This window comes from Typopeltis vanoorti, chromosome 3 (genome assembly GCF_054136105.1).
Source record: "Typopeltis vanoorti isolate ZY-2024b chromosome 3, IOZ_Tvanoo_1.0, whole genome shotgun sequence".
In the NCBI taxonomy this organism is placed as follows: Eukaryota; Metazoa; Arthropoda; class Arachnida; order Uropygi; family Thelyphonidae; genus Typopeltis; species Typopeltis vanoorti.
Window position 1 is genome coordinate 20522692 of NC_143551.1, and position 26724 is coordinate 20549415.

Consider the following 26724-nt stretch of genomic DNA (forward strand, 5'->3'; position numbering starts at 1 on the left):
GTCACGGTGGCCTACCCTTTGGTTGGAAGACCTGGGTACGGAACATTTATTTATTTTTTCCTAATATAATATTTTACATTAGGAAAAAAGTTATAACTCCTTTTTTCCTAATGTAAAAGCACTTTAAAAGAAGAAAATAATACTGGGAAAATATTTGAATCAAACTTCTGTCCTTTCATATGCTTAGGGAAAAATTTATTATTTATGGTAAATGCAAAGTATTTCTTAGTTGTCATTATTCCATGTGCTGTAACAAAACACCATATGTTCTCAGTCAGTCCTTAAATGACAAAGATCCATGTTATAGTTGCCCATACAGTCGATGGTGATTTATTCTTTTAGTGGTCTGAACGTATGTTTCACATCCTTTTAAAATCTTTCCAAAAGAATTGAAAATCTTTCAAATCCTTTGGAAAAGGTTTTTCCAAAAATTTGGATCATAATTATTAACGTCGGTTATAATTTATACATTTGATCCAGTTACGTTATAATTTTGGCGAAGACTGAGTTACCTATTTTCTTCGTGCACCTCGTCGTTACTAAGCAATTTTTGTTTACCTCGGGGCTCTGTGGGGGAGGCTTGCTAGCAACTCGTTCCCACGCTTTTAACAATCGCGACGCTTTGACTGTCGGAAATGGAATACAGCGCATTGTCTTCCGAACACTAGGGGCCAGAAAGAGGGGGGTCGTAGAAATCATTTATGGAAAATCTCCTACAGACATTTGAACCCGCGGACAAGATTGCAGTCCGTCGCACGCTGCTCTGGTTCTTATTCTTCAGACACGTGATTGCTATTGTGTGACAACAACGAACACGTGTCTTCATCCTCTCTGCCACCATGCCGAAGACGTCACATCCGCTAACTGGCGGTGCTTGTCGCCGACCGGGATGAGCCTTAACGGGTATTATTGAAATGTGCGCTTTTCTCCTTTCTCCATGTCTGCACAGTGGGATGAGGTACACGTGCATGGAAAAGGGCTTTGTAAACGCTCCTGTTGTTGTTGTATTTCGGGATATCAGAGAAATGAGTCAGATGCTGTGGTGAGGAGGGGAGATTGAAGCAAACAGTGTAAATCACACGAAATTAATGAGACGTTTTACATTATAGTGGAAATGATGCTGGACCTGTTAGACTGCACATGCACAGTCTCTGTGTTCTCCTGTCATTGAAAATGTCCTATTTATTCGAAGGCTCCACAAGAAGAGAAACGTCACTTATATTTCTTATCTTACCGGAAAGAAGATGTTTCTAAGGTCTTAAAAATTTCCTTCTTTTACCTAGCAACAAGTTGTTTTCTTAATGCCGCTATGTTGCTTTTTGGGAAAGTGGGCGGGAAAGTCCCCTGTCAGTAACAGTCTTTGTGCCTCACTCCGCTATCTTCTGTTTTCGATCTTTGTTAGAATCCCAACAGAATTTCAGGCACCGCACAGAATCGTTTGAACTCGTAAGACGCCGTCTCCTTAACTGCGGAGTCGTTTTGTTGTCTGGTCACGGTTGTGTGCTCCCGTACTTTGTGTATATCTTCCCCCCCCTCCACCCCACGTGCTCCCCGCTATAAAGACTGAGGGGTTTGCGATCGGGGTTTGACATACCGCTTTGTGATGACGACGGCTACCAGACTGTTTGAAATGAGTCGTGTTGGAGTAACATATTGTTCCCTTCGGTTGGGTAGGGAGGGAGTAGGATTAGCTTGCAACGAACGCCTCAGTACTCAAGTGAGAGAAAAGGGGTTGGCGATGATGGGGGAGAACTCTGTTAAGTGGGGAACTTCGCTTTATAATTTTGGCCCCTTCGCCGCCGTTGCCTTTTTTTTTATTTATTTATTAAAGCTTCCTCTATCGACTGCTTGAATAACGCGAGGAACAGCGTCTTTTGTGTGCGTCGCGACAGTGAGTTCATCCTTCCGTCGAGGTCGTTCGATGCATGAGGAGGTTCTTTTCTTTTGGGGGTGGTAGGCATTCCCATATTGGAATTTGCTCGGGAGTGACGAGAAGCGTCACATTAAAGTTGAGGTCAAGTTGGAGAATGTTTTCATAGCCTCCTGGTTGGTACTCTCGTTTTGCTTGTGGTGGGAAGTTTTCCATGGACGAGATTGTTTGAAATATGACACGCCAGCGTGTCAGAATTGGCAAACAGTTATCCGATGACTGTCTGCACTAACGAACTGAAACGGCATACCTTTCACCATTTTGAAATACTGTCACTACGACAGGGTGATATGCGAGTCACTTGAGCTATTACCGAAAGAACTTTTCACACGGCGTCCAAAGGAGAGAGTGTGTCACGTGATCGGAATCGATCACGTGCGTATGACGTTTTGAGAAACACACCAAGGTAGAATTGTAAACACGGTTGCTTACTTTTGAAATTACTTTCACGTTCAATCCCATTTTGATTTAATTAAGCATTTCTCCAGGTTAGCATTCGGAAGTCGGATCCTTGTGGTACTTGGTGGCCCTCGATATGTTAGCACGAACACGGATGTTAGTGTGTTGGGTGGCTACCTTTCTGCCACCTGCTGGTTTAGAGAGTTCCCGGTGAAGTGATTACTGCGCCACCGGTGAATAACTGCAACTCGTCTCTCGACCTTTAGCCGTACTTGCACACCAGCTGCAGTCTGCAGTTGCCTTCTTCCTGGCCCACGTGTTGTGTAGGAATGCGGTCAAACTGTGCTTATCACAGTTGACTTGTTGAGGGCATGCTTTGTATTGGGGAGGGGGGGGGGGGTGATAAGAAGCTTTTTCTCATTATTACGCATTTTTTAAAAACGTAGCCTCAATACTTTTCGTGTGTGAGGGAAAAAGAAATATCCACGTGTTGTTGTTTTTTTTAACTTTCCCAGACAGTGTCTCGTTTTTGTCACATGAGAAATAAAGCGAAATGGCATCAAATGAAATCAGATCCAATCAACTTACCATATGGGTACTTCCTTCTCTAAGTAGCTAGCGTTTTAGCTTATAATGTATTAGATAAGCCGTAACATTAACCCTAATTTTTGTATACAGCATTTTGCTTGCTGTATAAGTAACTAGAGCAGTATTATTAATTTATGACATTCTGGTATAAATTACATATGCACTGTCCTTGAAAGAACTACAGTTTTTTTTCTTTATTTATTTTCCTCGACTTAGTTGAATGTTTAACGTCATGGATTCTCTTAATAGAGTGGTTTTTCCCATGGGAAAAAAACTTTTCCGCCTTGCATGATTGAAAATAGCTATAAAATGCTCGATTTTAACCGAGTTCTCTTCCAAGTAATGCTTTCCCAGACAGCCTAGTTTTTGTTATTATATGAGAATTAAAGCGATAATTGAACCATAGAGGTGTCAAGAATACGGATTCTGGTCTTAAATATATCTGCAGGCATAAAAAAAAAATAAAGAGTAATTCTGTATAAACATCTGATGTTAATTAAAAAACAACTTCAATCTACATCCACAATTCCATCTCTGGGATAAAGATCCTCCTAAAGTTTTGTTCAGGAGTGCGACCCCCCCCCCCCCAAATAAAAACTAGTCATTGGCAGTTCAGCGCACCAAAATATCGCATTTTTTCCCCCACCCCACTTCAAAAAGGATAATTGAGTTGAACTCAAACGCAGCTACTATTACAGGCACAGTAGAAAATATGGCTGCTATAGAAATATTCACGTCACATCCTGTTTTTATCATCAGATGAACTTTTTTATTATATAGAAAAAATTGTCTTTTCGCACGCATAGCATTTTAGTAGATAAGGCAGTTTGAGTGTTTTGGAATGTTTATAATGCTTATTTTTATATCCATCCCACCCAAGAAGGGTTGTAAACGTATTGTGCATCAGTACCAAGGATAGGCTAACAGTTAAATAGTTGCAGAGTCCTGCTCTGGAGAATCATTCGTTACTCTTTCAAGTCACTTCAGGTACTGAAGAAACACGATTGGGATCTTGCAAAGGAGGATGAAATTCACCATTCACATAAAGACACTCGCAAACATCACGACCACAGCGGGATTCGAACCCATAGCATGCTTGGATAGTAGAAAGACCCCCCCCACACACACACACATAAAGAGAGAACAATAAAAAAAATTCCGGACAGATAGACAAGCAAAGCGAAAGGAGTTTTCATCGTATATACTTGCTAAAATATGTGTTATGATTCCTATATGGCCTTCGTGTGCACGGAAGGATTCCCAAGAATTTATATTAAACTAATGCATAATGACGAATTTTTATATTCGAAAAATATTGTGATGTGATTAGCTCTCTAAAAGAAACTGAGAATTCCACTACGATTACTAATCATGCAGTTTAATTAATCAGAAAATCTGGTGCTCCGTGCGTGTCCGCGCTGCAGTAGACCCTGAAAAGTGCTGGAACTGAAAAGAACGCCAATTTTGCAGTTCTTTTCAATTAAAAGCCCCCCCCCCCCATTACTATTGATGTGTTCGATATGGCCGCGAAGACATTCCTAACTGGCCAGTCACTTGAACTCGATCGTATCCCGGGTCAATCCAACACGTGCACTAGATGTGTATTATCACCCATCAAATCTGTTTGAACAATACACCACCACCACTTCCAAGCTTCTCCGTGACACAGCCGGATGGATGAAGTGACATGCTCCTTGTGATTGAAAACGACCTGATTTCGATTCTAGTTGCTTCTTTTCTTCTTCTTATTGAATGGAAGGACTTTTTAATCGACGATCAGATATCCAGTCTCATATGAAGATGGCACTATTTTACGTCCCTCAAAAGACCAACCAGCTTGAGAATATACAGTCAAGATAAGAACATCAGACTTATAAGGGGTTGGGTTTCCTTTGAATTACTGCCGAAGCAGTTAAGACTATGGGCTGGTATATTATATCTGTTAACTGCATGGAAACCCGGTAGTTTTCCGATGTTGTGTAGGATGAAAATCCGGGAGGGTAAAAAAAAAAAAAAAAAAAAAAAAAAAAAAAAAAAAAAAAAAAATCCTTCTACATCTTTAAAGTAGATGGATTCATGTGAAAAGCCATTATAAAGATTCTTCGCTTCCAAGATAGGATTCAAACCCGAGGCTTTCAAACCAAAGGTATCGTTGTTACCGACTGAGCTACAAGAGCTTCCGAAGAGTATAATAGACCCCTGCATTGTCTTAATGCAGGTTACCTAGGTAGGACTAGAATGAATTGGGGACCAGAATATTGAAACTTGATCCAGAGGAGAAAAATGTGTAAACCTGGTATGGGGTAAGATCCCTTGATCAAATAGATCAAGGGATCATAATAGATCAAATAGATCATAATAGATATGTTATAATAGATCATAATATGATATATTATAATAGATCATAATAGATCCCTTGATCAAATAGATCAAGGGATCTATTTGATCCCTTGATCAGTACCTGATCAAGGGATCAAATAGAAGAATTCTCAGGACTTTCATCTTCTTCCTCCACCTCATCCCTTCATAACGTAAAAAGATGTCCTTGGGTTAAAAATGTCTTGATCTGAATCACGTCCAAGTGGATACTAGTTTCTGCTCTTCAGTCAAAAGGCTGTGGGCTCGAATCCTGTTGTGATGTTTGTGATAAGTGGTAGAACATTTCCTTTGCCAACAACATGAAGGAGATTTGAAAAAATATGTTTAGTTTCTAGAACCAAAGTTTCCAAATTATTTAACCATTTAGCCTATCAATGGTTCTGATGCATTACTATAGGTTGCGACCAGTCATGGGTGAGAATTCAAAAAATAATACATGCAAGGCTTCAGTAATTTTTTCCTTCAGACCACCACCGGTAAAAAGATGAAGCAAAGTTTTACAGGCATTCCCTACTCCCTAAAAGGCACATTTTGAGTAACAGAAATTGGTTTACAACTTTGGTCCGTTCATTTGTAATTCCATTAAAAATAAATTTTAAAAAAATCCATAATTTTCTGAAGCAAAATGCAAACGAAAAGATAATAATAGTAATAATTCATGTCAATAGTAGATTACTATGCGAAAACAAAGATGTTCGACTGCTCTTGGAAAATGTGTGTTTGAAATATCATTAAGTTGTATTCGTTATGGAGAGTACTGCTAAAATGTGTTATGATTTCTATATGAAACCCACCAGTTCAGACACAGCAAAATGCACGAAGAACCCCTGAGAATTTATATGCTGTTATGACGAATGACAACAAGAGTGCTTAGTAAACCAACCACAACGTATGACTCGACTCTCGTAAGTCAAACTGGTAAAACTAGATAAAATAATAAAATAGATAGCTTCAAGGTAGCAACAATAAAATAAAAAAAGGACAAAAAATGGTGAACACATAAAGTGCTTCAAAATGGATGGGCTATGTTTTATGCATTTTATTTATATCGAATTCAGCTGGTTCGTTGCGCCTAATTTGCAACGATAAACTGTACAGCTAGACATCCGCAGAGAAAGAATTTTGTTATGTAAGCAAAAAAAAAAAAAAGAAGAAGAAACATGACATTCTGCCGGAAGTTGTAACGAAAGTTACAATCTCATGATTTCCTTGAAAGGTAGCCGATCCAGTTTCTCTACTCTGTACATGCTAAGTTGTATTCATCATAAATATACTGAAATTGGAATTTCGTATTATCCAGACTGGTCCAGCGGAGATAATCTGTCTAGCGAGAGCTCCACAGCTATTGCAATACAGCTCTCGCTGGACAAATTATCTTTTTATTATGACACAAGTGTCATATTACACACACACACACACACACACACACACACACACACACACACACACACACACACACACACACACACACACACACACACACACACGTGTAAGTAAATACGTTTTAACATAAAATTAGATGATCATCATTAATTTCGAATTAAAACTAAGTACTTTACCAGGCATGTTTCAAAAATTGTGATGAGGCTTTCAAGATTATTTGCTCATTACCTAGTTATGATTCCCTCCCCCCCCCACCTTTTTTTTTCGGCAGTATATTCACTTTTAAAATGTGCACGCTCTTAACTTACAAAAATGACATGGTTTGGTTTGCAAATCTCTCTATATATTGTAATAAAATAGTTTCATGTGTTCGTTTGGTTGCCTCATGCGGATGTAACGTGTTACCTCCATGTTACCACGACAAGAATAGGTTCTGTTTTAATTTACCACATGAAACTGTCTTCGGTGTATGTTTTGTTTTCTGATATCGTATATGGTAGTAAAACCATATCGTCAATCAATAAATATCGCCATGAAGAACAATTGAGGATATTTTAGAGCACCGAAGCATTAGTTTTCTTATATTGAGAATTTTTATTTCTAGTTACTTTAAGAAAAATATATCTACTTTTAATATCTTATATATTCTACTAGGGGGGGGATCCTTCCCCTGACGCCTACGGCGCCCAACCCTCCCCCCCATTTTCCGGACTGGTTGGCCGGTTCTCCTTGAATTCTGATGACTCGAATTTTGAAAACTCGAAAGGGGGGGTTCATCCCCATGGCACCCCCCCCCCCGAGTTCCGGACTGGTAGGCCGGTTCTCCTTGATTCAAAACGTTTCAAATAACTTGACCAAAACGTTACATAAAAACGTTTTCATAAAATGGCTTATCATTTTATATTATAGAGTAGATTACTCTTTTATACAAACCCTGACTATTGGATATCAGACTAATGTATTCCTCTGACCAGAGTTAAACATCTAATGGCCTGAATAATGATGAAACTCTTAAATTCATATTAAGAAACATCCGATTAAAGCAAAACTGAAATGCCACCAAATTTTACTGCGGATCCGAAAGTTAATTTCATCAATATCAGTCTCTGTCCAATCTTCGTCTATTTATGTAAACTGTTCGGTTAATATATGACCCCTCTCGCAAATTCACACCACTCACTTTCTCATAGACTTTCTCATTTTTCTATTTCCTTAGAAAAATTTTTGAGTTTTCTTTCTCCCTTCCCCCTCCATGGGCGATGTTCTGATGAACTGGCTTCCAGCATTCCTCCTCCTCCTCCAACTATAAAAATCTGCAGCTGCTAGTCATCAACATCCATTCACGGTCCAGACCTATCTAATCAAATTCTCGTCCTCTTTCATTTAATCTATCCCCTTTTCTTGGGAATAGTCTTTAGCTGTTCAAAGCTCTAGCACTTGCTTGCCTCGTTGGTTGAATGGACAGTGTCGCCGCTTTCCAATCAACAGCCTGTGAGCTCGAATCCCACTGTAGCACGCTGTGTAGTTGTTTGGGAAAAGTTTCTTAACTGATGGTCAATTTTCGCAAAGTGGAAAGTCTCCATCTCGCTTATTGGAGGTCTCAAATGGCTTATAATTTGTCCATGTTTGCTGTAACTTCCAATCTTTAATGGTTAGAGTTGGCATTAAAAATCAACATGGTCTTTCTTTCTTCTTAATCACTTGCTCAAACACTGTACAGGTATGCTATAGGCTTAGCAACCTGTCAAACAAACAAAAATAAATAAATAAAAATATGCATACAGGCCAAGATTTCGATAAACAAATCAAGCATGATCGCTTATATATGATTAAAAATTCAGCAAATTTCATCCTTAAAACAGATGGAATTACAGTTAAGCAACGTTTTTTTTTTTTTTTTTTTTTTTTTTTTTTGCTTTCGGCCAGAGACCTGGGAAATGTCGTTGCCCCGCGATCTCTCAGTAATCATAAATACTGCTCAATTTATATTAGTGTTTATTATTTTTATTAATTTGGCATCAGGGGCGAATGCGAGTCTTGAAATTCACGCTTGCTCTTGTTATCATTCAGGGAGTGAAAGGTGTGACTGAAGTCTGATTAGCGGAATAATGAATTACTGACCATTTAAAACTATATATTTAGAAATTTATGTACATTTAATCATACAAATACAACATTTATTTTACAAATGGTATTCTATCTTTTTCAATTTAGCTACATGAATACAAATTCTACCCTACGGTTCTTCTTTATGAACTGGTCAATAACATCGTCATAACAAGTTCGTCGTAACTTTATTTTCCCAAGCAACACGCACACTTGTAAAGGCTGGCTACAGCTACGTTGACTGCGTATGGTCTGTGTTTAAGCAACAGAGTGAGACGACGTGAAATGGCTATGCGCGCGCATGAAATCACAGTGCTGCTGCGAGGACTTGGAAGCTCCTACAACCACGCAAGCCAAGGTAGCTTTGACTAGACGAGGCTTTCGAAACATAACGCAAAGCTCAATTATTGCCGCGCAAGCTTAAGACGTCTTTCAAAAATAAAAGCCTAAATGAAATGCTTATAGAAGTAATATTTATTTGTTAATAAATATTACTTCTTTCTCATTTAATGAGCTTGCGCAGCAAGCATGGAGAATTCGTCCCTGTTTGGCATTCTTTTTTATCCAAGCAGTTGTTTTTTAACATACCTGAAAGGATACTTCTGGGATTTTAACAAACACGTTGGTAATTCTTTAAGAAATCGTAGCATCAAACGACATTTTCACTCAGCGAATGAATTTGATGAGTACAATGTACTAATATAACAGATCGCATGAAAATATTATTACTTGACACCTCGATGGAGTCCAAAGACTCATCGAGGGAAGGCACTACTCTACAACTATCTCCAGCACTCAGTCCACCAACTATACCAACGCCATCTACCGCCTACGACAACTATTAGTATTTTCACAGGTAATCGCAAACATCCAAGCGGGATTCGAACCCGCAGCCTTTTGGCTGGAGAGCGGATACGCTAACCACTTGGCCAACTAGGCCGACAATATCCCCTATTATTTCATGTTCCAATATAATAACCACATGATGATCTGTAATATATTATATTATAGGGCAGGGGTGGCCAAAGTTTTTGCAGCAAGAGCCATAGTTACCTACCAGAAATTGTTAAGAGCCACAAATTCACTTTTTGGAACATTTTTAAGGGCAATATCAAGAGTCACGAGTACTATCTTTTACTGCTATTAAATCTAATAATTCTTCTCGCGTCACTCCGTCCTCAAGAACGAAACGAATAAAAATTGCTAATTGTGGTTGGTCTGTAATGTCAGTTGATCCTTTTGTATCTTTTAATGTATCTTTTTTTTTAATTTTCTGACAAGGTAATATAAATATAACTACATTGCCGAACAGCAATGTAGTTAAATTAAAAACAATAGAAACTTAAGAAAAATTATAAATATTTTTTATTTGTTAGTTGAGCCTCAATAAAACTTAAGAAGAGCCACATGCGGCTCGCGAGCCGCAGTTTGGCCACCGTGGTTATAGGGTGTCACTTATAGTTTATTTCATTTCTATGCAATATGAAAGATCCCAGAAAAGAAACCATACCATGTCTATAAGTAACAGACGAAAAAATCTGATTTAGTTAGTAATGTTAATATTAACATCATTGAAAATTCTTAGTGGTTTTTAAGTATGTAAATGCCACTGTTTGTTGCCATTTCCATTTTGAAAGGAGGGCTTTGCAGAGCCTATTTCTATTATTTGAGTAGAAATTCTCTGTCTCTGTCTGTGTATGTGTGTGTGTTTTATATGAACAGAAAATTTGCTTTTTTCGATGTCTTCCTTCACTACTTGGAAAGCTGTAAGGATAGACTGGGTAGCGGAAAAACTTAAGAAAAAATTGTATTGTGAGATTCCCGAGAAACCATTTTGAAATCGTAATCTGACCCTCAGCTATGACCTTCCCACCACACCGTGGAGGCGGGAGTGGGGAGCTGACACGTAACACCACTAGCACCCCGAGGGAAATGTTCGAAGGTATGGACACCCACGTGGGTCGTAAATTCTTAGTTATCTTTGCGAACCTGTTTCTGTTCATTCCTCCTCAACTCACAAAACTGCTACCGATTTATTCTATGGATTCCAAGGGTTCTGAAGAACGTCCTTGGATCTTAATGTAACAGCCTAGCTTTTGCTAAACTGAACAGTGGTTCTTTTGCAGCGTAGTTCCAGATTCATTTAACCTTAGAAATGTACATTTGTCTTTTAACACTTTAATAGAAGTTAAGAATTATAGTGCAGAATTGGAAATTGCATTCTGGCGATATTAATGCCTTTTTATTATATTAATAACATTTGATCAACTCCGATAACCAAAGGATTAACAATCCTTATGTACAGAAAGAAGTGTTGAAATCGTAATTTTTCTGAGACCATTCTTTGCAAACTTTTTTTTTCTTTTCAAATCACACACAAGTATAATAAGATTAAAGTTATTATCACCGACTGCCTCAGCTTTATTCTTTCACTGATATTCTGACTATCTTCATGCTATCTGGTATTAACCTGTCTATTTTTCTTTGCAGACTTTCTTCTTCAGCGATGCCGACGACGTCACCTACCAGTCTAAAACAAGTAAGTGTCTATATCCTGCAGTTTGTATGTTCAAGTTTATAATTCCCTGTCAAAATAAAATGCGTACGCTTTACTTATTTTAATAGGACTCGAAGCATAGTAGATTATTAAGAGGTGAAGGGGGGGGTATACGGTTTAAATTCTTTTTTCTTCAGCAATCATCTATCTTCCCTTTTTCTTTCTCCCTTAGATAAGTCTCGATCATTATGGTAGATTTGCAAACTTTATTTTTTCACAACCCAAATGAAATCATATTTGTCTGAGACCCATATATCGTAGCAGCACCCTACTCGGCATTCCAGTAAATCACACATTTATAACACAATATTAAAGAAAAGTTTTTTGAAAGTTTTTTTCCCTAATTATTAAAACACATGCCAGATTAGTTTGGAAGGAAACTATTAATAGAAAGCTAGTAATAATAATGTAGACGTAGCTCGGTTGGTTTCGAGGGAGCCCTTTGGTTGGAAAGACTTGGGTTCGAATTCCGTCTATGACGCAAAGAATATTTATCAAGGTTTTTTAGTCAAAGGCGAGTTGGTCGGTCTCATACGGAAGTGGAGGGTTTTCTTATATTAATTATGTACCCTTGAGGATACATATCAGGAAATGACGACATTTCGAAATAAAAAAAAATCCGAAATAATTACTCCGTTTTTAAAAAATAAAGTTTAATTGTTAAACAAAAATCGCTGCATGCAGTAATTTACTTAAAATGAATAACATAATAGGAACCATCACTATTTGCTCAGCTTATTCTTAATTTCAGCCATCAAGCTAGCTTGATTATTTTGGGAATTTGTCACCTTGGATTAGTGAAACTCGTAGCCTCTAATACTTGATGTATTATTTGCTAGGATCATCCATGGATCATCTAATATTTGTATAATATCAAAATTCATCATAGAGATACTGAAACGACTCTCAAGAGCTATTGAATAGTTCTCATACAGAGGGAGAGAGTGGCACGGTTTTTCCTCGGTTTATATTATCCAACCTTTGAATAATCTTCTAAATCTGGAATAGGATTTTAAATGCAACCACGTTACAATAAGATTAGAACTCGCGATCTAGTCGCTAGTGAAGCAGGTTTACTTACTCAGCCACCGAAGCACGAATCTTTTAGCAGATTGTGTTTAAAATTAAACAATTTTAACCCAGCGAGAATGGAAGTCAACGATTTGGTCAACCCTGATTATAAATTTTGGCTTTTTTTGCCCATTACCGGAACCATACTGATTACAATATTGTAGCTGTAACATTGCAAAGAATTTCTTCCTGTAGAGACTAAAAAAACCGGATTCAGAAGTCTTAAGTTCTATACTATAAAAGCTAAACAACTTTATTTTGGCAGGGCACAGTGCATTGAAGTGTTTATTGCATATGAAATTATCTGTGTTTTACTACTGATACTTTATTTGTTTTGTTACAGACGGCCATTTGATCAACACTAACTGCTCATCTTCACATAACAGGTGAGTGCATTTCTTGAATACATGTTAACAGTGGAGCAAGCATGGTTAAATATTTTCATCGTCAACTATCATTAATCGAGCAACGCATATACTTACATCAACTCGAATAACTTACGTGTCAAACATGTGTTATGGTGCTACTAAAATTTTTAAACTTAAAATGTATCCGTATATTAAGAAAAAATTTAAATTTCCCCCTCCTTTTGAAACGACTCATTCCAATGCTAGAAGTTATTCCTGTTTTTATGAATTAATAATAGCCAGTCAAGGAAATTAATATTGGTGGAGCTCAACCCATAGCAGGAATTGCCCCTGTGGGTATTTCTGGATCATTGTTCTGTAATTAACGTGTCTTGAATTGCCAAGGTTGACGAACGGCACCGTTTTTAACTCTAGTTGATTATTATTATGATCAACCTAAAGTCTTGATAATCCTAGGTTCTCCTTTCAGATGCCTTGCTTTGCATCTCCAATAACAGGGTTCTCGAATAAGCTACCTTGTTTTTATGTAAACAGGATCATAAAATAGCCTTCGTAGATAGGAACTAGTAATTATACATACTAGTTCCTATATAATTATGTATTGTTTCTTAAGTGTTATGCGGCGTATATTTTCACGTGTTTTTATGAGATTTGGTGATATTTAATAAGGATTTAGTGCTGCTTAAATAGTGCTCTAGTTTATAATTGTCATTTACTTTAATGTTGAACTCCAAGTAAGTTATCTGATTTGTCTGTTCCGTGTTTTTCAGGAAAGCGCTTTGCTGCAAGATGTCGGTAGAATTCGATACATTCCTGGAGAGCAACAAGAAGTGAGTATTCAAAATGTTACTATCCGTTGAGCCTATGTGATGATGCTTGTAAATGATGAACATTTTTGTTACTGACTTATTCTTCTGATTTCTTGCCCTTTCTAACCTCCCATCGGTTTAAGAGTAAGTTTAACTCTTCCGTATTGTACTCAAGATGGTTTGGTCTTTTTTTGTTACGACCTTTGACATCTTAACAAGTACAGCACGATTGAGAACACCACCGCAGCTCCATTTCGGGGCCCAGCTTGAAACATTCCCAACAGAGTTCAAATGTATCCCTCTCCTTCATCTGCAGGTCGCCTACACCTTAACAATTGTACGGACCGACGGGTAACAAGCTGGAAATATCACCAGGTGTTTCACGCATGCTTGGTTCCCCCGCTCCACTTTGAGTGCACGTTCGCTCTCCGTTCCCCTTTATTTTCTTATGCTTTATTTTTTTTAACGATCCACTGTTGTGAACCCTCGAAAAGCAGGGTCAATCCTACATTCCCGGGCAGTACCTGCACAATAGCACGTTTTACAAAGCATTCTTTAGGTAAAAGTAGAGACGAATACCATGCAGCAGATGGTGTGAAATGGGAACAAACTCCGTCAGAGTTGACGGGGGAAAAAAAAAGATGGGAGGGAATCTCAGAAGACGACACCTGTTTGTGTGTCTAGATGATGCATCATTTGAACTCACACAGAATTATGAAACATAATGAAAAAAAGTTTAAAATCTACAGAATCATTGCAACTAAAATTCCAACCAAGATATGGCCTAAATATTTTCTCCACAGGGACATTCAAAAGAAGTGGGGGGAAGGAAGGGAAAGGTCTTACCAACATTGTGTATGGAGATTTTTTTTAACGTTGGCCCTGGGCTAATTGGCAAGAAGCCGAACGTTTTTCTCCTCTCTTCATAAATGTCTTTATGACGAAATAGTTTTTTTTATATTTTTTTATGTAGCTCTCGTCCACGAAAGGTTTTCTTGTGAACCCGTAATACCGTGGGTGAGATAAGGATTTGTTTCTTATTATTTTTTAAATTTATTTTTACGTAGTCTGAAAACCCTGCTCTAGAGACCAAACATGGAAATTTTTCAAACCACTTCAGGCCTCCATTAAGCAGGAGATGGTGATCTCACACTAGACAATGAAATTCATCTCCCACCTAAAGAGGATCGTAAACATCCATATCCACTATGGATGTTTACGATCTCAGGTGAGCTGGCGCGGCTAATCAGGCCGGTGTTTAGGACACATCTTGGTTGAAACCAAAATTCAAATACTGTACTGTCAAAGATCGGAAATCGTTTTTTTTTTTTTCCCAAGAATATTCAATTTTGATTTTCTTCTGTAAATAGACAAATCAACACGCACCATTGATGGCTAACACTGAAGACTAACAGCTTGACAGTTGCAAACTTTTTTGTTGTGTGATATTCAGAATTCCTATGGCTACCACAGCAACACGATCCTTATTCTGACACTCAGGGGGAAAGGGGGGGGGAACGTTGATTTTTACGATCTCCAAACTCAAGTAAGGCTGTTAAAGTTACTGTAAAAATTATGCGTGTTTTAAAGAAGCGAAGAGAACCCGGTCTTTCTTTCAGCCCGTTTTCTCTTGCTTGACCCCCAAATCGGAAGGAGGGTTGTCATTCTTCCCTTCTACTCCGCAGGTCGTGTGGGTTGGGCGGAGACTTGGCTACCGGTTTTCTAGCTTTGTTACCTAGATTAATGGCCGACCACCTGTGTGGCCCCATGTCCCCCCCCCCCCTCCTAACGTCTGGGGACCGGTCTGATATTTAAGGTTTAAATTACAGATTAGTGAAGTTCTCACGAGCCTTTTTGTAGAATTCCAGCATGATGATAAAATCTTTCATTTACATTCCATTTCATTTTAAGTTCGAATTCCCCCCCCCCACACTATTCATCTCTTAACCTTTCCTTTGAAACAGAGAACAACAGAAATAACAAATTTATTTTGAAAACTTCAAACTTGGTACACTTTTTTGTAAATAATTTTCTCCTTCTTTAGACGCGTGAATTATTTATTTACAGGTGGTTTTGTCACTTCGATGACGACAATTACGTTAACGTACCTCGCCTTGTCAAGTTACTACAGAAATATAATCCTCAAGAAGACTGGTACCTTGGAAAACCAAGTATACGCGCTCCCTTGGAGATTTTCAGTAGAGATAACTTACAGGTAAGTGCTTTTGATGCCCGTGCAGAGAAAAATTCAATTCTGAAAAGAACAGACGAATAGAAATTGTAGTGATTTTTATTTTTGTGTCATTATTTATAACAATCACAATCTTGTAGATTATGGCAGAAACACGCTTCAGTAGAGACGGGTTCGCTGTACCATTTTGAAACATCACGTCCTTGAGGGGGGATAATATTACATCTATAACGAAAGGCAAGAAAATATTGTTCGCCAATTGTGCTGCTGAAGGCTGGAGGAAATTGTACAATGACAAAAGAGCTTCATTAACGAAGTGCACGTTATGTAAGATCTGTGAGTGGAATGCTAATAGGGGGAAGCATGGGAAGCCATTGTTCATGTAACATGTTTTCAGAATTTCAATGATCTAATCCGAGTTCTTTGACTTTGTAAGAATAACAAGATATTTCTTTACAAACTGGAGATCAGTTGTATATTTGTGTAACTACATTGTTTGCAAACATTATAACCAAGTCTTATTTGCTATTGCTACGTTACAGTAATAATAATATCGATGCTGGCTAGCGTTCTTGTTCTCAGTGCACGTCGCAATATCTTAGCTGAGTTGTCTGCCACTTTCATCATCACGCACACAATTTTTATCTGCTTGCTAACATTCTGTGTCACTCGTCGCTAGTCTGCGATAACTTTCACCTCTGTGTGATTTCTCCCGGAGGGGAATTACTCGAGACAAAATTGTAAGATTGTGTGTGTGTGTGTGTCTTCTGCTCGACGCGATTAATAATTTTGAGGCTTGAGAGTAGATCCTACTAAGTGTGGGAAAGGTTATCCCATCGGCCACCATAAATATCGCTAACAGGTTGCAGACACGGAGTGTGGGAATGTTTTGAGTATCGCCTGTCTGAAGGTCAGCACCAACTTTACGCTTCAACCCCTCAACCTGTCATTCCTCGTCTGATAACGCTTCATATCAGATTCATTCCGAGAACCCAGTTTTGTAAACAGTCTTCAATTTTTTTTTTAAAGGAAAAAATTGCAGATTTTACATATCCGGTCTATTTATATAAGAATTCTATAAATTAATTTCGGTTTTGAAAATAACTCACTTGGATGTAGAATTTAGCGGATCAATTTTTTAAAATTATTTTTGGCAATGATCTATTAGAATACCATACGACTTTCTTTTTTTTTTAAGTTAGTGGTCTCTTTTGAACCTAACAGGTTCCTTAATTAGGAGAAGTGTGTAAACTATAGCTTATACACTTCTCGATTAACAAACCCAGAGATGTGTCGCAAAATGACTAAATATTTTGCCATAAGTTCGTTTACTTTTATTAGCTATCAGTGGTGCATTTTTGTGATAAATTGTTCAAAGTAATTTGCGATTTCTCACTGTTTTTCGCTTTGACCAACTGAATGCTTATTTTGCCGCAGCAATAGCGTTATTTATAGCACTATGTTCCGAGGATTGAGAATATAAAAACATTATTTATTATCATTTGACACCTTCATGGAGTCCCTGAACTAGTTGTTGGAGGCCACTCCACTCTCTGCGCTGCACCATCCACTACAGTATTTTTCGTCTTAAATCGCATGTTTTCTGGCCAGTTTCTTGGAGGAAAAAACTCTGCTATTCTCCAAATAAGACCGCCTAACCCACCTTCCATTGAAAAAGCTCATATAAAGATTCTTCGTCCTGATAAGAATCAACCTCAGGTTTTGTTTTTTGAAAGCCAATTAAATCGCACGCATTTTTTATTAGAAATGCATATCAAAATAACTAAATAAAAACATCCCAGTTGTTTTTCTGACACTCTTATCAGTATAAACAAGAAGTTAGTTTGCAAGGGCTTAATTATATATAAGAATTCATGCTAGAATATGTATCTCTGTCCTTATCGACCACTCTAATGGGGAAGGAGCTAAATTCAGGAAGTTCGTTATCTCGTCTAAGTTAACGTACTTAGGGGGCCAATCAAGTGCGCCCCCACTTCTAGATATCCTCATAATGAGGGGATATCGTTATGCGACCTAATATCTTATCCAGTCTATTTCAAGACTTGGATAGGACATTTTACGGAACTAGTGTTGTTGTTGCTGCACTTGGCCTCTCGTGGAAGTTAAGTTTTCATGCACGAGGAAGTAATTTGTGTATTGACCTCATCGAGGCACTTTAGGGAGTCCAGAAATAAGGGACTTGGCTAACAATGGGGTAACTTGCGTTTGCCGCTTGAAAGAAATAGGGAACTCACGATTCGCCCCATAGCACCGATCGCCGCTGCAGCTATTGTCCGAAGTTCACCTACAGTAGCCGTTTGGCAGGTCGCACCATGTCATTGACCCACCAGTCTACGAAAGCAAATAAAAGTGCTTGGAAAAACAATAGAAGCGTATTTTTAATCAGAACTGTGCGAAAGTGTAACACCAAACTAAGCCACTATGTAGGGGTGCACATCGTAATGGGAACAGGTGGACAGCGTTTGAGACAGTGGTGACCTCATTCTTACGTGGGTCCTTTGTTTGCTCTTAATCCGGATAATTGGTGGCGACGAAGCACGTCATGTTTGACGAATGAAAGTGTGGATGGAATTTTTATCAATAGCCTCATTTAGTTCTTGGCAAGTCTTCACTTTTCTTTTTTTCCTAATGTGATTGTTATATCTAGTGACATAATGTCCGAATATGAAGCAGAACACAATAATTTTGAAAATTTGGGCCAGAGAATTGATCGTGAGTTATCAGTCTGCTCGCGATTCTATTTACACTCAAAAGTATTCAATTTCCTAAACTGCCAGTCTCGACTAGTACAGCGCTATGTTGCTACTGCATTACACGGCTATATATATACAACATGGTTACGATAGTTTTTTAAATAATTTTTAATCACCCATTATTATGGGTTGGCCCTCAAACTAATCTTTCATTGATCACACATTGAAGCGTTTGTGGAGGATTGCATTACCAATTCGGATTTCGTTTTTGTTTTCTTTTTCAGCAAAAAATTTCCTTTTGGTTTGCCACAGGTGGCGCTGGTTTCTGTCTTAGCAGAGCGTTGGCTTTAAAGATGATGCCTATAGCAAGGTAAGTCCACCTTTTGTGAGATTTAGCTAAGTATTAAATCGAGTATTTATATATCCAATTGTTTTTAAATGCAAACAGAAAATTTTGATGGCGACATCAAATAACGATCTTTTGTGGAATAAAAAAAAAAAGTTTGGAATTAAGTTTCTCCGCAAGAAATAATAAAATAAGCACACAAAATGAAATTAAATTTGATAAGCATGTACATATGGGCTATGACTGGTTTGGATATCAACAATCATTTCTGTAAATATGAGTACTGTTTTACTTACTGCATGAAGTTGGAGAAGCCGTTGTAGTTCTCATTTTGTGAATGAAAGTTTCCAACCATGAAAAATCAAACATATGAAAGCAAGTGAAGACTTGCAATGAAATTTTTAAATAAGCAAGGAATATAAATGAACAAAGAATGAATGAGATTAAAATATTGAAAGTGGGAAAGATTTGGATATTTTCGATTTAAAGAGGAATACACAACTGGAGATAACTTCCTGGAGGAATATCCAGTTATAACAAAGCCTTAATTCTTTAATGCATGGAAACACACGAGGACAGATGAAAACTCCGGTGAAACTGGCGTTATTCGTTTTTTAAAGGATTTCGGGAAATTAAATTGTCTAGCAAGGAACGGTGGTAGTAGTATTACCTGGAAAATTCCTGAATTCTATTTGCCCATGCATTTCAAATGCCCACGGGTCACTTTCCCTCCGTGAGCCCCTCATATGTTCCACTTTAAGAAAGCAATTTTCTCCATCTGTTATGGCGAATTGCAGTAGCTCAGTCAATTACGGTTAGATGATGATTTCTTGCCTACGTTGCCCACCTGTCTAATGAAAGTTCCGGAACGCACTCCATCACGGGGTTATCGGGGGAAGGGCTCGAAAGTAGTGCAGCAGATAATTGGTCTCCTCCTTTGACAAATGTTCTGTCAATATAAGGATCGGAGCTAAAATTGCATAGCTGTCTGACCTAGTCAGGTTGCGAATCAGGGTTAGCGATTTCTGCATTGATTTCTACTCAATGTATTGAAATTCCACTAAAGCAATGTTAGCAACTCGTTTTAGAAGGCTCGAAGCTAGCCTTGATTCCGGCATGATACCCACTGTAAGGTCATTCTGCATGCGCACGCCACGTAGTAACCAATGTTATGAAAGTAGCGATAACAACGCTCTGGTTGGAAGTCAAACACATCCACAACTGTTGCCTGTTTTGAACGAAGCATGACGGAGTTATCTCCATGCAGTCGCTATGCACACTTCTAGCTGAAGGTTATCAAGATGCGGGAAGGACTTGTTCGTCAGGGTTTGGTCATGTCCTACGGCTAATATTGGGAATAAAACAACCCCCACTTCTTTCGCTTTTCTATTCTTTCCTATCTATGGTCATCGCAGCTGCAACCTGTCAGCAATCGAATGGGGAAAAACCTACGTAATAGCGGGGAAAGAGGGGGGGCATCTAATGAACACGAAAGGACTATCCAAGCTCTCGAACGGCCTATACGAATTTGTAAGTGCTAAAAAGTGTCCACTTGGAACCGGTTTTTCTATTGCCGAGAATAACTGACGAAGTTCGTGTCCCCCCCCCCCCCCACTGTAAATGGAAGTTGTGGTATAATTAGAGGTCTCCAATAGCTGACTTTTTTTTTCTTTCCGGATTTTCAGATGACTGGGCAATGCACGAAGATGGTCGGGTGGGGTTAATTGATGGTTCATGGCAGTGACCGGTCGCTTAGTAGTACAGTAGCCTCCAGGTGGCGTCATCTGAGCTTATCAGTTTTTCTAAATTCTCTTCGTGAGAGAGAGAGAGAGAGAGACGGTCCATTTAGACATGACAGATCCTCCTCCATGTAAAATCCGTACACAATTTGGTAGAAATTATCAGATGGATAACACTGTTAGTGGATTGTCAGACAGCGTGAAATGGTTGTTCAAACTTTGATATATTTATTTCATATATCGATAGAATTTCGGATTTGATCAAAAGATCAAATTGGGTCATCTAGAAGTACTCCAACAATTCTTTATTCAACTAAGAATTTTTGCGTTTAACATTTTTTTACAGCAGCAATTTATTATTTTATTATTTGTAGAATGTAAGCATGTAGAACTTTCCATATCAAGTTTAATATCAATTCTGATATTAAACTTTTAAGTCCCTGTAGCCTAGATTAATCATGAAACACGACTCAACAAAGTATCAGACAATTCGTTCACTAAAAAAATTGTTTCCTATTATGGACTAGTTCCAAATTTTAAAACAGACTGATTCCAAATTATCTAGTCTACAACATGTATTTAAAATGCATGTTGTAGTCTAGACTACCAAAGGATCCTTCAGTTGGGTTGGGTAAGGTTAATATCCCTGTGGCTTCTGTATGAGATGGGCTGACTCAGGAACTTTTATTAAGGTTCCTTACATTTGAACCCCAGAGCTTTCCAACCATTGAACAAATGTGACGTACTAAGAAGTTCTCTCAATCCTTCAGTACTGGAATTCATTGTCATCACAATTTTTATTTGCATCAACATGCAGAAAACCTCTAGACTGAGTTCCAAAACAAATTTAAATAAATAACTGGAAAATAAAAAAGTTATTCCATATTTTTTTAATAATACTAATATTTTTTTTCTTCTTCCTCATCTCAGATGACGGGTCGAATCCTCTATGATTAAGATTTTTTTTTTTTTTTTTGTCTGGCTCTTTATCGCCTTCCTCCAATGATTCCATTCAAGGCTATATTGGTAATCTCTGAGAGGACGTTCTCCAGAGGCTTCCAAACCATCTTAATTGTTGTTTATGAATTACTGTATATCTATGATATCTTCTCTATGGTGTAATTCGTGTTTGACTGTCTCATTTGTTTTGTGGTCTTACTAGTGAGACTTATTTTTCTTAAGCATTTCTTTTTTGAATGCTCTGATTTTTGTTTTTTTTTTTCTAATTGGATCTCCATGTTTTGGCTTCATGTACTGTAGGTATAATTATTATTATTACATGACATTATTATTACAACTCTCTGTCTCCACCAACTACAACGAACCGCAACGCCATCTACCGTCCACCACCACCACCACCACCACTAGTATTTTCACAGACAATCGCAAACATCCATGCCCACGGCGGGATTCGAACCCGTAGCCACAAAATATACATTTCCACATTACTCCTATACTATTGCTGTGCATTCCCCCCCCCCCTCTGCATTTCAAATAACAGCATAAAGCAAATATCTTCTTTTTAGAGCAATCAGGGAGCTATCATATTCATTTTTCCTTTCTCAATCTTTATTTCATTTCGCATATGCTAGTAATCCATCATTTAATCCGTTTCATATGATATTACTGTATTTTGTGAACTCTTATTCACAATCAGGATTTCTTTAGTTTTGATTATTTTACATCTTAAAAAGGTTCCAACAATTTTACCATTTCTGGTAGTTAAAAAGCATTGACTGCCATCATCTACATGCTTTTTGATCCTGGTAAGTTCTTTAATATTTCTTACATGTCAAATGGGAAATAGAAATAGGATACTCTTAAAAATAGGTTGCTTTTATCATTATCTGCTTGCAATGTCTTAGATAACTTGTTTTTAAGATTTTTAGAAACCTTCTCTTCATCATAAATTAGCATTATAATATAATTACCTTCTGGCCTATTTTCCTAAGATTTATTTTCCTCCCCCTCTCTTCCAAAGCATTATGTAATTTATGGAAGAGATCAAAGCATCACAAACAATTCTTAATAATCTTTCGTTGATTTACACGGTTCCTTATCAGTGATCAAGGAAGCGAACAGCGTTTCAATTGAAATAGAGTTAGCAGGTGTCAGGATAGAGGTGGAAAACGTGTCCTTATACCTTGCTTCAATGCACAACCGAGATGATACATACTTGCAAATATGCTAAAGCATATTTGCAAGTATGTCTCTTTTGCAACAAATAAACAAACAAAAAAAAAAAAACATTGTTAACGTAGAGACACTATGTAACGCTGTTACCATTACTGTTATAAATAAAAACTTCTATTTGTATAAATGTCTGAATTATTTATTTCCTTGCAGTTAGCGCGATCTAACATTTCATCGTTTATCTTTTCTGTAAAATTAAAAAAAAAATACTTTGAATTTACAGCTTAATATTTTGAGTACTGAAATTTATAAGAAATATGAGAAGTGACCACTGAACACACGCAATTAACAGACAAAATATTATCACTGGCCATCAGATGGCGTAGTGTGTTGATGGAGGATTAAGATGATGTGTGCGGTGAGTTGTGTGGTGTAGAGTGCCCTCCCGTGATGAGTCCATAGCGATGTCACCTAATGATAGTAATAAATAACTCCAGCACAGTCAAGAATATTGGTTTAAAAAAAAAAAAAACGCAGATGAATGTCTGTAAATGAACAAATTTTGTAAGCCTGCATACGCTATTGCTATCTAGGAAAAGAACCTTACGTTTTATTTTACATTATTAATTCATTCTGATGGTTAAATTTTGCCAATATAAACAATGATTTCTTGCTTTAATTTGTTTATTAAAGTTGTTTTAAAAATATCCAAAAAAGCGCACTGCCCAAAATCTCGAGTAACTGTTGAGGAATAGTAAAAGCTGAATGTTATCAGTAATAAAAATCTAATATGATATTTTGTAAGTGATAATGAAATTCTAATCAGCATGCAAAAAAAAAAAAAGTCTTTATTTGCCAATTATAAATATTTATGGATTCTTATTTTCTGTTGTGTCTACGTACATTCGATAATCGTAAAATATCAAGGCGGATAACTTAGAGATTATCTTTTTATTTTTCCACAGCGGCGGGAAATTTATCAGCATTGGCGAGAAGATTCGATTGCCGGATGACGTAACTATGGGATATATCATCGGTAAGTACCCTGCACGTTTAGTACAGAATTGTATCATTAGCTCTATGCAATTCAAATTCAAGATTTCACTTGTCCCATGAGCACTAAATCAAATTTCACGCTGAACAGAGCATACTGATCAATTTTGATGAAATTCGATTCAAGATCGATACGAAAAAATATGCTTTATGACAAAACGCCTGGATTCGAATGTGGTCTGCCTCGAACGCAAAGCACTTTCTATAAGGACTTGTATAGGAATATTAGTCAGTCCCCTAGGGTAGTGATAGGTTTTTTTTCCTTCTTCTCCTTCTTCTTTTGCTTTTAAAAGGCAAATTTATCGTAGAAAGACGATATCGACAATGCAAAGTAAAAGAGGGTAAAGGAAGATGAGATATCAAGTGATATCAGTTTTCACAAGTTCAAAATGGCGAACGACAACGTACGAACCTACTTTTTTCTTTTTAGCGCAATGACAAAGATATTATATTTTTATGTAACATAAAAATAAAGATCTGTGCATTCAAGAAATCTTCACTAATATTTCAGCGACCTTAAAAGATATATTTACGAGTAAAATCTAACTTTTAAAGAAATATTGCAATTATTTTAAAACAACATTCTCCAGACTGGTCTTTCATTGTAGGTATGCACACAATCCGTTAATATTATTAAAAATGAAATATTGGAAAAATACGATCTCCGTAAATATGAGATGTATGGTAGCTCAAGTCTTTATTTGTTAACAGAGATCTTAAATATCAAATTTTATTACAAAATTCTATGCAGCTAGAGAATTATTCCCAATCGCATTTGCCAACCAAAACAGGACAATTATTTAAAAAAATAAAAATTAATGAAATTATGAATAAAGAACCTAAATAGCACTGTAGCATAGGCATTTACACTTAAATTTTTCGGCTATCCATATCTCGGTCGTTTTGACGAGAATTTTTTTTTTGTCACATGTTGTATGAATTATAAGAGTTAAGTTTTTGACTTGTGCTGTCATGATGTAATTTTTTCATTATGATTTTTCGACTGAGACTTCGATAAATTTTAATGAGATCCAACATATCGATTTTTATTTAACGTCATCCAGCCAATATGGACTTTTCAATTGGAATCATTTTGCGAACAAGAATAATCCGATTGAAACCAAAAATAAACGAAGGTTAATATATTCTAGTGCGTATCCAAAATTTCACATTTCAATGAATTCTATTCAACCAGAACAAAGTTATTGCAATATATCATTATGACAATTTTTTTTTTCCTATTTGCTTTCCTGCAAATGATCATCCGATGGAACGAAAATGAGAATTTTTTTCCCTAGGGATTCAGAATTAGAAATTTCAATAAAATCCGTCCACTCGGAGTTCCGAAATAATAACTTTTGTGCGGACGGACCATTTGAATCGAACAAACATTTAAGCATTTTGCAAACTGCATTAAAATTAATTTTAAAAAATTGCAACTTTTTATTTAGATAAATACAACAGTGGCCTAATTCCTCAAAATAAAAGCTGTAAAAAAAAAATTATGCTGGTCTACTTTGCTGTTATGAAGAATTTAAAAAAAAAAATTACTTAGTACATTAACGGTACAATTACTAAAACTACGGTGAAGATTCTGTAACGATACTAATGTTACATGTTGTCAGAAGAACCTACCCAAACTCTGTATGTATAAAAAGAAGCAACATGACCGCTTGTTGGTCAAGTGGTTATGCATATTCACTCTACGTTCTACAGGATGTGGATTCGGATTTATCCACTGGCATGGATGTTATGTCTCTAGTTGGTAGATAAATCTCCCGATGTGAGACATTCATCCTGCTTAGTGGATTGAAGTGACTTGGAAAAGTTTCATGTTTTCATTATCTAATCCTTTAACCCAGGGGTGTCAAACTGGCAAGCCGCGTGCGGCCCCCGACGCCTCAAGGAAAGATTTTTAAAAAAGGATGGTTGCTTTTTATAATAAAACAGAAATACCGTGTTTACTTGAATATAACTCGCCCTCGCATATGACTCACACCCCTGTACCCTGATTTTACTTTATGAAAAAAGAAATTAAAACGTTTTGCATGTACTGTACATCGCACACGAAAATAATGTTTAACCACTTTCACTTTGGGGATGATAACTCGCACCCAGCGGTAATAAACAACGTCTTCCCCAACTGCCATTATACAGCAAATGCAAGAAAAACGAGTAGTTTTATTGTACCACTGAATGAAGTAGAGGCATTTGTTGTCTGTGTAATATATTTCTTTAGCGCGATTAGAGACAACTGGTATAAAAACTTCACGCGTTTCAGTTCAGAAATGCCGGCTTGACTTTGTGGTTTGGTAACGCGATCTTTTGTTAATACCGCACCAATCATATCCACATCTTCATAGCTGTTCTATCTCTCTTGGCCTACCATTGCTGTCTATTTTACGTTCTGCTTTCACTTCTCAGACATTCGTGAAGGGTGCTCATTACGTATCTGAAATCTTGTAAATTACTTGTACTTTTTACTTGGAATAATGCGAAAGAAGATGACAATACACACAAGGAAACCGCACTCGATGCCGGAAGTAGCTATAAAAGAGGAGATTCTTGGTAAGTCATCCACATTCTCAGTTTTTTTTTTTTCTGAAAACTTTCTAGAAAAGATAAAAGAAGAATTTCATAGGCGATTTAAAGATTTTAAGGAGCAAGAAGTTGCTTTTTCGCTTTTTACAGATCCTTTTCCCTTTAATTTCGAAAAAGTTCCTATTTGTATTCAAATGGAACTTATTGATTTCCAAAATGATTCCTTTCTAAAAGCCAAATACCAAGAAGTTGGTGTACCAAAAATATACAATTATTTAGGTCAAAAATATCGGAAATAAAAAAGTTTGCAGCAAATATTCTATGTTATTTTGGAAGGACCTATTTATGTGAGCAATTATTCTCATGTATGAAAGGTAACAAAACAGCCCACAGATCAATACTAACCGACGTCAACCT

General features: G+C 37.1%; 1 protein-coding gene across 1 annotated transcript in view; it reads left to right on the top strand.

The window, feature by feature from the left end:
• fng (Fringe glycosyltransferase) overlaps nt 1-26724 on the top strand; it is a 64732-nt gene that overhangs the window by 21267 nt on the left and 16741 nt on the right. Inside the window, exons 2-7 of the mRNA XM_090415496.1 lie at nt 11276-11324; nt 12757-12799; nt 13552-13611; nt 15658-15805; nt 18780-18865; nt 23679-23749. Of these exons, the coding sequence (XP_090271622.1) occupies nt 11276-11324; nt 12757-12799; nt 13552-13611; nt 15658-15805; nt 18780-18865; nt 23679-23749 (457 nt within the window). The remainder of the gene's footprint in view (nt 1-11275; nt 11325-12756; nt 12800-13551; nt 13612-15657; nt 15806-18779; nt 18866-23678; nt 23750-26724) is intronic.